Raw genomic sequence first — 12,716 nt, forward strand, 5'->3', positions numbered from 1 at the left:
GCCACATTATGCCGCCGCCCCTGTGTGACCTATATCTTTGCTGCTGTAACAATGAAAATTTCCCCACTGTGGGATCAATAAAGGCATTCTTATCTTATCTTCTTATGAAAGCAAAGCACACCAAGCAAGTTGGCCTAATGATAAAAATCAAACACATGAATAATAAAATGCATTATTATTTTTACATTCCCCCCTGTTTTTATATAATATAAAGCTAAACCTACAAAGCTAACAGGCTTAACCAAGAAAAATCAAACACATGAATAATAAAATACATCATTATTCGTATATAATATAAAGCTAAACCTATAAAGCTAACAGGCTTAATCATGAAAAATCAACATGAATAATAAAATGCATTATTATTCTTACATTTCCCCCCTGTTTTTATATAATATAAAACTAACTATGATATAAAACTAAACCTGAAAAATCTGATTGAAAAATCCAACACCCGAATCATTATATACAACATTAATCACATTCCCCCCTGTTTCTCTTACATTTGCACAATCCTCATATCATTGAATAGACCCTCCACAAAGGCTTTAATCTACCGAATCAGTCTCATGAAAACAAATGTAATTACACCCGAGGTTGTCAATGTAATTTACTCATGATCTCCAAGACCCGGAAAGAGATCTGGAAGAGAAAGCTTAATGTCAACAGGAGCATCAAAACAAGTGTCATCAGTGTCATCATTACTCTCAATTGTACGATAAAGCAATAACGGATAAACATCGTTCAATTTGGACGTCGTAGGTGCAATAGCTATAGTGATCAACCGATTGAGCAGTGCTCTAAGACAAGGAATACAACAACACCCACACAACGTGAGGCTAGCTGCAAACACAGCAACAGAAACCAGGACAGAGGAAACCAAGTCCTTGTATCGACCAAATGTTCTTTCCCACCACTCCGTCCAAAGAGACGTGTCCACTCCAGAGTGCTCCTTCATCTTGTGGTTGAGAACGCGGAGGCCATCGATGGCCCTGGTGAGGGACCCCTCCGGGGCCGTGTTGTTAGGTATGAATGTACAACACCGGTTGCCAAACATGGCGCACACCCACCCTTTTCCGCCAGGAGCATGTCAACCGCTATTCGGTTCTGGAACGTCATGAGAGAGGTGGCTGCCAATTGTTCTTTTGATAGCAAGAAATCCTGCTTCAGTATAGTTACCCAGTTTCTGCACATTGTAGTGGAGGCAGTTGATCCTGTCAACATTTTTATTCGGCGTGATCCAAATAAAAATGGACTCCCAACCAGCTGCAATCTGATTTTCAAGAATATGCTCCATGCAAGCCCACTAGTTGAAACAAGGCATTCTGATAAATATTGCGTTTGTGGAGTAATAGTTAATCCACCCGTTTGTAGTCATCACTGGGGGCGGCCATTTTGTCACGTCTTTCGACTGAGAAGGATATCACAGTTCCTCAGGGTTGAGCTAACGATCACAGCTCACCTGTTTTCTGAAACTGAGCCATGATTGGTCATTATTTGAGCCCTCAGGGCATCTGTGATGTCATTTTCAGTCGACAGAAGTGATAAAATGGCCGACCCTGAGATGGTCAAAAATGGATGGATTTTACAACTGAACTCATATTCCACAAACAAAGTCTTAATCAAAATGCCTTGTTTTAACTAGGGGGGCTGCATAGAACACATTCTGGAAAATAAATGTTTGGGTTGACTTCCCCTTCAATTGAAAAAACAAGCATTGGATTCAACTCACATAAACAGCCCCCCCAGCCCTTTCAATCACACACACATACACGCACACACACTCACGATCGGGCGACTTGTTGCTCAAGCTCCGCTTGGTTTTAGAACGACTAAAAAGATTATTACTCGCTGCTCGAGTGTCTAATAAAGGTATTTTGTATATTAAAATTCTGTTGTGGGGATATTTTAATGTAAATTGTGTTAGATAAATGAATGACAAACAGTTGATGTACCGCTGAGATTGTCCCATGCGGCTCTTATATATATATATGTATATAGGTATATATATATGTATATAGGTATATATATATATATATATATATATATATATATATATATATATATATATATATATATATATATATATATATATATATATATATATATATACAGTGTTGGGCAAGTTACTTCCAAAATGTAATATATTACTAGTTATTGCATGTGAAAGTAATGTTTCTTTACAATATTACTCTATTTTTAGAGTAATGCGTTACTCAAGTTTAAGTTACTTTTAAGGTACTCTTTCAAAAATCGGGGATTAATTTATTTAATAATGATTTCAAGACCTTAATAGGAAAATGCAAAATTTGCTGCCATACTCTAGCTGGTAAAGTTAACTTATGAGCGTATTTAACTATATAATGTTTCGACTCTATGGTCTACCTTTGATCAATATTTGTATCAATAAGATTTATTTTTTAAGTATAAATATTGGAACTGATATTTTGTCCAGTAAATAAATAATCACAGACTGTAAACCACAAATGAAATTATCATTATTCTCAAATTAATTTACACACTGTGGGCGGCATGGCTCACTGGTAGTGTGGTCCTTTCCCAACTGGCAGGTTGTGGGTTCAATTGTGACCATGTTGAAGTATCCTTGAGCAAGATACTGAACCCCCAGTTGCTCCCGATGCTGCGTCATCAGGAAGTAGATGAGGTACAGTGTGAAGCACTTTGAGTACCAAAAGTAGAAAAGCGCTATACACGTGACAGTCCATTTGCCATTTACACACAAATAATAGTGATGCATAACATATAATCGATAATTGGTCCAACAAGATAGATATAGATAGATAGATAGATAGATAGATAGATAGATAGATACACACAGACAAGGCATGTGTAATAAAAGCAAAACTATGTATTGAAGTCAAAACTGACCTGACTAAATGTTTTTTCCTTTTTCATTATTATTTTTCCTATTTATAATAATTGAAAGTTCAGATAGTTCTAATTTTCTTTTACTACATGGAGACAAAGTTTCGAGGTGATTTGAAAAAAATGGTAAATAAGAAACGAGCGCATCAGACTCTAATATTGGCGTCTATGTAGTTTGTCCGATTGATGGTGCCATAGCGTGACGTCATTTGTCACCGGCAGATGATTTGCATTTTGATTGTGAACAGCCAATCAAAATCACTACGTTTTACATATGGCAATTGATGGCACTAAGTTCATTAAATCTAAAAAGCATAGTGACTTATTTTTTTTTGCAGTTTACTCGCTTCGTTTTACGTAGGTTTGTTCCTGCTTGTATTTTGTATTGATGATTTGCATTTTATTTTTTGAAACTGTGACAGTAATTATTGTCACAAAAATAACTTCTCAGCCCTCTTAGGTATTGTCAATGGTGCAAAGACAATCGAATTACATGGCAGAGAGTTGACTCGCGCACTCACGTTGTTACGTGAAGCTCCAACTGCGACAGTAACTTTTTATTTAACCATTGCTGGTAGTAATAACTTATTATCAAGTGATGTTGTAAACAGACCTACTTGTTAAATGTAAAATACAGATGTCAACATATGTATTACAGTCCCGAAATTTGTAACGCAATACCGACTCAGTAACTGTAATATTACAAAAAAAATCGGAGTGACAAGTTATATTACGTCGTTACTGCCTAAATGTAATGTATTACAGTCCTGCGTTACTTTTGTAACGCGTTGCCCCAAACACACACACTATATATATATATATATATATATATATATATATATATGTATATATATATATATATGTATACATATATATATATATGTATATATATATATATATATATGTATACATATATATATATATATATGTATACATATATATATATATATGTATACATATATATATACATGTATACATATATATATACATGTATACATATATGTATACATGTATACATGTATATATATGTATATATATGTATATATATGTATATGTATATATATATATATGTGTATATATATATATATATATTTGCAGTCTTCCACGGCAAATAAGCAATTTCGACTTGCCTTGCTTGTTTACATGTCGTTCCTGTGGCGATTCGTGTGCCATTTTTAGGTCTGTTACTCTGTTAAAACGTTGAGTAGGAGTGTGTGCAGTGTTACTTGCCGGGTGCGGGGTACGGGCTGGATGGCTGGCTAGCTCGCTAGCTAGCTAGCTTGGAGAGGGCGGCGCAACGGAGTAGCTCGTGAGCGCATGCCTCAAAACAACAAAAAATTTGTATTAATAATCGTTTTTTTACGATTATGCCAATTTTGTAATCGTGGAGTGTAATAATCAAAAATGTAATTGAATTTTGATTAATTGCACAGCCCTTTGTTGTAACATATACACAAACAGAATATGTGTGTTGAATAAACAGCCTATTTCCATAGCTCTTCGTGCTGGTGAGATTGCGACATAGGCTAGATATTAACATGTAGTGCAATTGGATAAGGCTCTTCTGTTTCCCTTCAGTGTGTGGCTCTCAAATATGCGCACTGCATTCAAAGAATGATACCAGTATCAATAACCAGCATCGGCGCTTCATTTGTTAGTACTCGCCGATGGCGATACCAGCGTTTTAATGCAGTATCGGGATACTTGCCGATACCTGTATTGGTATCGTTACAACACTACTTAAGACATCGCCAAATAAAGTGTGAAAGTGTTTGTTAGTTTGTCTGAGGTTGTCTTAAAACAATTTACCTTGACTACAATCCCGTGTTGCATTTTATCCAAAGGACTTTATTGATGTTATTGTGCAAAGATAAAGTTAATGCATGGTCCCCCCGGCGACCATGCTTCTTCTTCGTTTTTGTAATGAAGTAGGAGGAGAAGAAGAAGAAAAAGCAAGCGAAGAGGAAGGAAGGAAGAAGAAGAAGAAGCGGCCCCTTTTACTTTCACTTTTCACGACGACAACTGTTTTAAAGTGCAGGATTGTCTAAATTATACTATGGCATTCTAGTTAAGGTAAGTCCATTTTATGATAAAAATTAAAACTTTAACGTATTTTTTAGCGAACGTTCCGTCGTGCTCGTCAGCTGCCGCGGTCGGTCGAAGCTAAATTCTGATCACAGCCTGCAAGCTTGGTATTTATATTCTTCATTTTCCATTTTTATAGTTAAATTGATTGTTTAACAGGTATTTAGAAGTATTGGGAACCATGTTGGGGTCCGCAACAGCGTAACAGAGGCGCAAAGCCCCCAAAATAAAACTGTACAATAAATATCATATAAAATAATAATCATAAGTCCGACTCTACAGGTTTCACTTATAGCGGCGGTTTTAACAGAGTAACAGACATGTACCGCGATGAATGAGGGATCACTGTATATATATATATATGTATATATATATATATATATATATATATATATATATATATATATATATATATGTGTATGTATATGTACGTGTGTATATGTATATATGTATATATATATGTATGTATACATATATAATATATGTATATATATATATATATATATATATATATATATATATATATATATATATATATATATGTATGTGTGTCTATATACATATATATATATGTGTGTATATATTTAGATACATATATGTATATATGTGTATCTATTTACATATGTAAGTATATATATATATATATATGTAAGTATATATATATATATATATATATATATATATATATATATATATATATATATATATATATGTTGTTAGGTTTAAGGTCTAAATCACGATATTTACCCTAATTATCTGACTCCAAATTATTTACCATATATTTAATATTTGAACCGACATTAACCTTAGCTTCACCTTACCTAACAATTATGCGTGCTCGTTCCGTAAGAGAGAAGACCAGAAAGCCAATCAGCCTAATCACCAAGATTTTATTCCTAACAGCAAAAGCCAATACAGTATCGGGGGCTCGGTTCCCTCTCAATACAGATCTGTGCGCTCCTGTGGCCATCAGAGAGCGACACCACACCCGAGTTGCCCCGAACAGTTCTAAAAAACAATATGCAAATCAAACACACCAAAAACACTAGCCACGATCATTTCATTAGTTACATGGTATCTGCAATATATTTCTTCAGATGCTGATTGGTTCTCTTTCCCCGCCGTCTCAGATGACGCCTTTTCTTGTGCACATGACTCGCTTGGTTGTAGCTCCTGAAAACACCAAGTTATCTGCATTCCAAGAGGCCGGGGCCTTAAGAGAAACTGTGGCTCGCCTTTGTCTCCCTGTTTTTTCACTGGCGGCACCTGGTACCATCAAACCTCCCACACATTGTGTTCCGCTGATACATCCGCTCCTCTGATACTGCAACCTTGAAACAGCTCTACTTCTACTCATTTGTAATACAACTTTGAATCATTAATAAATGGTTAAAATACATTTAGATATCTTCACAAACTAATAATAAAACCCTTCACTAGCCATACATGTATATGTCTCCACAAACTAATAATAAAACCCTTCACTGTATATAAATGTATATGTGTATATATATATATATATATATATATTTGTATATATATATATATATATATATATTTTTTTTTTTTTGTAGCGCATCGCCAAGACAACATCGTACAACGAAATTAAAAGATTTCAATAACTTCATCTTAAACATAAAGATTAGATGTAGCATGCAAAGTTTGAACACGATCGGATAAATGCTCTTGGAATAGTTCGTTAAAATATGACCACAATGAAAGCCCCAAAAGGTTGCGACAATTCCAAAGTAAATTCAAAATGGTTGACTTCCTGTAAGGTTTAGCACATGGCTATAAAAGACGTTTTTGTAGATCTTAGGCTGTTACAAACACCACCAAACTTTCATAGATGTGGGTGAAACGTACAACCCAGAATCCTTCATTAAGAAGGAATTATGAAATGCTAAGTTTGATGCTCAGCCCCCGTCATATAGAGTTTCGAAAATCTAGAATATTTTCCCTATTGTTATCCCACGTGGTACAACCCAAATTTGAAGTCAATCAGGTGAACCATCTTGAACGAGGAGTCAAATGTATGACCCCTGTAAATGTGCACAAATGGGCCAAAGTTGTAATTGCAAATATTCATAACTCACTTCCTTTACATATTAGGTCATGGATACCAAAGACTTTTTGTACGTCTGAGGGGGGTACACGTGCCTCCCAGTGTTCATAGCCGTAGGTCAAACTTACCAGGGCAGGGCTTTGATGAAACATAGGCCCAAAAATTGCAACAAATTCCAACGTAAAATCAAAATGGTGGACTTCCTATAAGGTGTAGCATATGGCAAATAAAGACGTTTATGTAGGTCTTCTGCTGTGACGTATACCGCCAAATTTTCGTAGATCTAGGTGAAACGTACAACCCAGAATCCTTTGTTAAGAGAGAATTATGAAACTCAAAGTTTAGCCTGTCGAAAACATTAAATATTTTTCTCTGTTACTGTCCCAAGTGTTGAGATGGTACAACCCAATTTTGAGGTCAATCGGGTAAACCGTCTACGACGAGGAGGCAAATGTATGACCCCTGCAAATTAGCACAAATTGCCAAAATTGTACATTAAAATACTCATAACTCACTTCCTGTACATGTTAGGGCATGGCGACGAAATAATTTTTGTACATCTGTGGGTGCTCCTCGTTTCTCCCAGTTTTTGTAGCCATAGGTCAAACTTACCGGGACTGGGCTTTAATGAAAAAATCAAGGGGCTCTTGGGGGCTCTACAGATCCCGTTTTTCAGTACTCGAGTATGGCGACTTCAAAATATCAAATTTTTCGCCAGGCCCGATGTGTGTGCATAGTTTGGTGAGTTTTCGTTCACATTTAGTCCCAATTCAAGAACAACGAACCTACGGCTGAACGTGTGTGTTCTCTGGGCCCAACCAAAATGACTTTTTACGAAGTGTGTCCTTGTTATGTCCTCTCCTACAGAAGGAGAAGGAGAGCAGAAAGCCAAAGGAGAAGCAGAAGATGGCAAAGGATATGCACAACTTTAAGAGGGAAGAAGAAAAGACCAAACAAATCCTGGAGGAGAGAAACCGAGAGCGAGTGGTGGATAAAGTTGCCAGGGAGAGGGTCAAACAACAAATTGCTATGGTAATAAGTCTTTCATTCTGCATTACTTCACACACAAAAAACACTGTGCAAAGGATAATAGCATAGCAAACTGCATTTACTAGTCTCACAATTTGATTAAATCACAGTTGGCTTATCAACAATTGGATTTGATAATGCATTGCATCGTGATGGTGTACATTAATTTTTACTTAATGTAGCGAGAATAGGGGGTCGCTCGTCAGAGTGTTGAGTATTAGTGATTCAAGAGGAATGCCTGCATCACTCCCGCTTGCCTCTAGAGGCTTTATATGGGAAGTATCTGCCTTTCCGCTCCAATTTCTGGTAAGACTCAATTCATTAAGTTAAAGTTAGATTTGAGCCTATTTAAAGCGCAAGTCAACCCAAACATTTTTTTCAAGAATATGTTCCCAGCAAGCCCACTCGTTGAAACACGACATTCTGATTAATTTTGAGTTTGTGCAATATAAGTTAAGCAGCAAAATGCACTCGTGTTTAGCCATCTCTGAGGGCGACCATTTTGTCTTCTGTCGACTGAAAATGACATCACAATGACCAATCACGGCTCAGATTCAGAAAACATGTCTGATTGATCATTGTGAGCAGTTGTGATGTCATTTTCAGTCGACAGAAGACAAAATGGCCGCCCACAAACAAAATATTTATCAGAATGCCGTTTCAACTCGTGGGCTTGCATAGAACATATTCTTGAAAAAAAAATTTTTGCGTTGGCTTCCTGTTTAACTGTCATTTTAAAACCGTTGTATATTTCACAATTTCTAACTTTGATCAATTTTCATGCCTCGGCTTGAAACATCTCATTTTGAACCCATCCAAAACTCATGCAACAAGGACCTGGTATGTCATAAATATGACCAGGAAAATGATTATCATGGCCTAGCGGATTCATCAATGCAGAGTTAGCATGATAATCACAGTAAACGATACGCAAGCATAAATTCAAATGTATTTCATTTCAATGTAATTTTGATAGATAAAAACTGACCAAAAAGCTTTTAGCTGCAGTTTCCATGTCAATCCCCATGGGCCCAGTCTTGGTCCAGCACTGCCAAGTTGTTGGAGTTGCCCCACTACTCTCTCGCTGTGTGATTGCATGGACTCCTTCTCTGAACCTCAGCAAGATAGCCCTTACCGGGTTGAGGACATCAGGTCCCTTCAAAAGTAGGTCATTCATGCTCACTCCTTTGAACTTCTGACTTCTATTCCACACAATCCTTACTGGTGTGGTCACTGAGTGAGGGTTTGGTGCCACTAGGTGGCTGACATACGACACTGGTCCTTTCCATTTGCTTTTTGCCTCTTCTGAGAGCTTGATGGCTGCACCTCTTTCAACCATATCATGGACCTGAGTTTTACATGCCTCTTGCCACTTGGGATCTCTTCCAAGTTGTCTTTCAGTTTTCAGGAACGTGGGCTGCACAGCAGCTCGGTTGTTCGGGAGAGAGGTGGGGTCTACGATCCATGGATACCTTGCAACCCAGTGGGGAGATGATGTGTGGGAATCCTGTTGGATGTAGGTGAGCCCTTCTTTTATGATCTGAAGCTCCCTCTCTTCTGCCAAGGTCATTTCCTTTCCACCTGGTTGGCAGTTCCCACATCGGTATCCTCCACATCTTGGCTCACATGTAGCTCCAATACTTTCCCATCGCCACCACTCCAGGAACGATTGCTAGTAGCAGTAAACTTGGAATGGGCAGTGTTTTCCTGTGGCATTTGGCTTTATCAGCTGTTGGTCTCTTGATAACTTCTTCATATCTGGGAGCAGCAGTCCTCATGGAGCGAGCGAAATGAGTCTTGGACTTATGTACAGCCATGTCCACCTTCTCAAACAGGTAAGGGTGTGCTCCTGTTACTGTCTTTCCAAGGGGGCTGTCCCACAAAACAAGATCTCCAATGACTCTGACCCTTTGTGGAGCAAGTCTTCCCTCCCGGTGACTAATGAGGAGTTCAATCTCTTCCGGTCGTCTCAATTCCTCAAGTCCAACCTCTGGAAAGAATCATTGCAACTTCTCAGGCTCAATGACACTGTGCACCTTTGCAATTTCATCCAGACCGTAGCAGACAAGTTCATGCGCTCTCTCTGTCCCTCGAAGGGTCTTAACTCTGACTCGAAGAAGATATCGGTCAGTATTGACTTTCATGGTCATCCCACCAATTCCATGGACAATTAGAGTAATCTTCTCCCTCTGCAACTTCAGCTTCTCAGAAGCCTTGTGGGTTATATAGTTTGTGTCAGATCCATCAGCATCATAATCACTGGTAGTTCTGATAGTCCATTCCTCCGCAGTAGGTTTGACTGGCCTGAAGTCTTGTTTGTTACTGTAGTTTTGTTAGTGAAAGCCTTCTTGAACTGCTCTGCCTTTTTTAGAGGGAGTTCAGACAATAGTTATTCTTGTTCATCTGTGAGTGTGGCTTTTTAGCTGTAGTCTTTTACACTCTTGTCCTCATCACTCTTCTTTCCTCCTTTTGGGCAAAGGAGGTAGTGATGATCCAAGGAGTTTCCTCTCTTTTTGCAGTTTCTGCAGAGGAATGTGCAATGTCCATCATCATCATGGTGTCTGAGACATCTGCCACAAACTCCCAGTTTTCTTACTGCTGCTTTCTTTTCACCAAGCTTTCCTGCAGAAGAAAATCTTGTCGCTGTGTCCTGTTTCACCACAGACAACACAGCCATCTTCCAGCTCACTTTTCCTTGTGGTTTTGGTTGAGGCATATTTCTTCACAGACCTCTTCTCTGGACGGTCTGGTCTTTCCATCCTCTCCACAGTCTTTAATTGTTCAATTCTCTCAAGGATTTCTTCTTGATTCTTCAGGAATCTTAGTAGCTCGTTGAAGTGGTTGTCAGAAGTGACATTTTGTCTTGGATCAACCATAAATGTAAGCCATTTCTCTTTTGAGAAAGTCAGGTAACTTGCTCTCTATGTACTTTATCATCAGTGGGTTATTTATGGCTCCTGAGTTTCCCAATTCTGTGAGGTCAGCTAAGGCTTTCTCCACAGACTGTATGAGATTGATTACCTTCCGTAGTTGGTTCCCCTTCACTTGAGGTGTCTTCTCCAGGTCCTCCAGAATTTCAATGGCGATGATTGACTTGTTGCCATACCTGTTGTCCAGGACTCTGAATATCTCATCAGCGGTGTTGTAGGTTGACAGTCTGAGGTCTTTTAGGATTTTGTCAAAAACTCGCCAGGAGCTGAATTCTCCTCACCTCAGGTGATCCGGGTTGGCTCTCCTTGCCTTTGGAGACTCTGCCAGTGTTTCCTCCATCGATGGAATTCTCTTTTACAGCCGTTGAAAATGGGTAGGGTAATTGCCTTTATCTTCACGGCATTGGAACTGTTCTCTCCCTCACATGTCCAGGGTTCTCAGTGGCTCTTCTGTCTTCTTCAATCCTCCGTGAAGTGACAAATTCAGCCTTCCTCTGCTTCAGCTTGATCCTGGCTAACTTTAGCTCCTTCATTCTAGCTTGGAGATAGCATCTTTCAGATTCAGGAATCCATTGCTTCCAGGCTGCCTTCACAGTGGTAGCCTCATTAATGCTCTCCTCTATTAGAGACAAGTGCACTTCATAGCACTCCAAGTTCTTGCTTTCAACCTGTACATGACTTGCTCGGTCACATGCATCTTCTGCAACTACTATGGAGGTTTCAAGTTCACTTTTGCCATACATTGCCCATAGGTTTGTTAAGACAATGTCGCTCACCTCTGAAAACTTCACCTCGGCGTCTTTGGCATTTTGGTGTAAGTCAGTCTTTAGCTGGGGGTCAAGAAGTGGTTCTTCGCCTTCCTCAGTCTTCAGATCAGCCAGCAGGCTGCTAGTGTAATCCTCGTTGGCATCCAGAAATTTTCGGAAACAGTCTGAGAGTTGGTCGAAGGTTTTCCTTTAACCCAGCTTCAGTCATTTCGGCTGCTCTTCTGGTAATAAAGTTGGCCTGCTTGGTCAGGCAGCCTTTGGCTGTGGTCCTTGCTTTCTTGAGCTGTTGGACCGTTTTTCCCAAGAGTTCGTCTGCCATCTTGAATTCTGTTTATGTCCACTCTTGTCCTTGGATGCCTGAAGCAGTTTGTCCTCAGGTCCAGGCTCTGGTGGTTTATAAGTCAAGTTTTTAAGTTGTTTTGGTGAACTCAAATCTAGCCCAAACTTGAAAAAAGGATTTGCACACTGGAAAGGACGTGGACAATTCAAAAAGTATTTTTTTCTCCTTTTATTGATTCTTTGGGTTGCTTCTTTTAGGAGAACTTCTTTTAAGTTATAAACCTAGACAAAGAAAGGTATGATTGAACAGGTCATCACTGTTTAACGACTGAAATTAGAAATATTCAAAATTAGATGAAACGTCAGTCAAATATCAAAATTTAGGATTATCAAATACTAAACATTATTAGAACAACCAAGCTTAAGATAAACCAAATAAACATCACGATAACAATATAAAAGGAAGGGCTTTACCAGCAGCCTCTCCAGTGAACTTTCAGTGTTGAGTGTTTGTGCTGCACTGGTGCCTTAAATAAAAGTAATTGGTGAACTGTGATTGGCTGATGGTAGTTGGTTGTGATGGATTTTACTCTGACCAGGTGCCTTAAATTAAGGTGATTGGTGAGCTTTGACTGACCGAGGGTGGTTGTTCCAGGTTTGGCTTGACAGTAGGAT

At 38.5% G+C, this 12,716-nt stretch overlaps 1 protein-coding gene across 6 annotated transcripts in view; it reads left to right on the plus strand.

Moving 5' to 3' along the window:
* ubxn4 (UBX domain protein 4) overlaps window positions 1–12,716 on the plus strand; it is a 147,772-nt gene that overhangs the window by 79,416 nt on the left and 55,640 nt on the right. For all 6 annotated transcript variants that reach the window (XM_086051129.1, XM_086051130.1, XM_086051126.1 and 3 more), the window contains one exon: window positions 7,904–8,068. In XM_086051129.1, coding sequence (XP_085907255.1) covers window positions 7,904–8,068 — 165 coding nt within the window. The remainder of the gene's footprint in view (window positions 1–7,903; window positions 8,069–12,716) is intronic.

Source organism: Filicampus tigris, chromosome 14, assembly GCF_054856515.1.
Source record: "Filicampus tigris isolate MCC_2025a chromosome 14, RoL_Ftig_1.0, whole genome shotgun sequence".
Classification (NCBI taxonomy): domain Eukaryota; kingdom Metazoa; phylum Chordata; class Actinopteri; order Syngnathiformes; family Syngnathidae; genus Filicampus; species Filicampus tigris.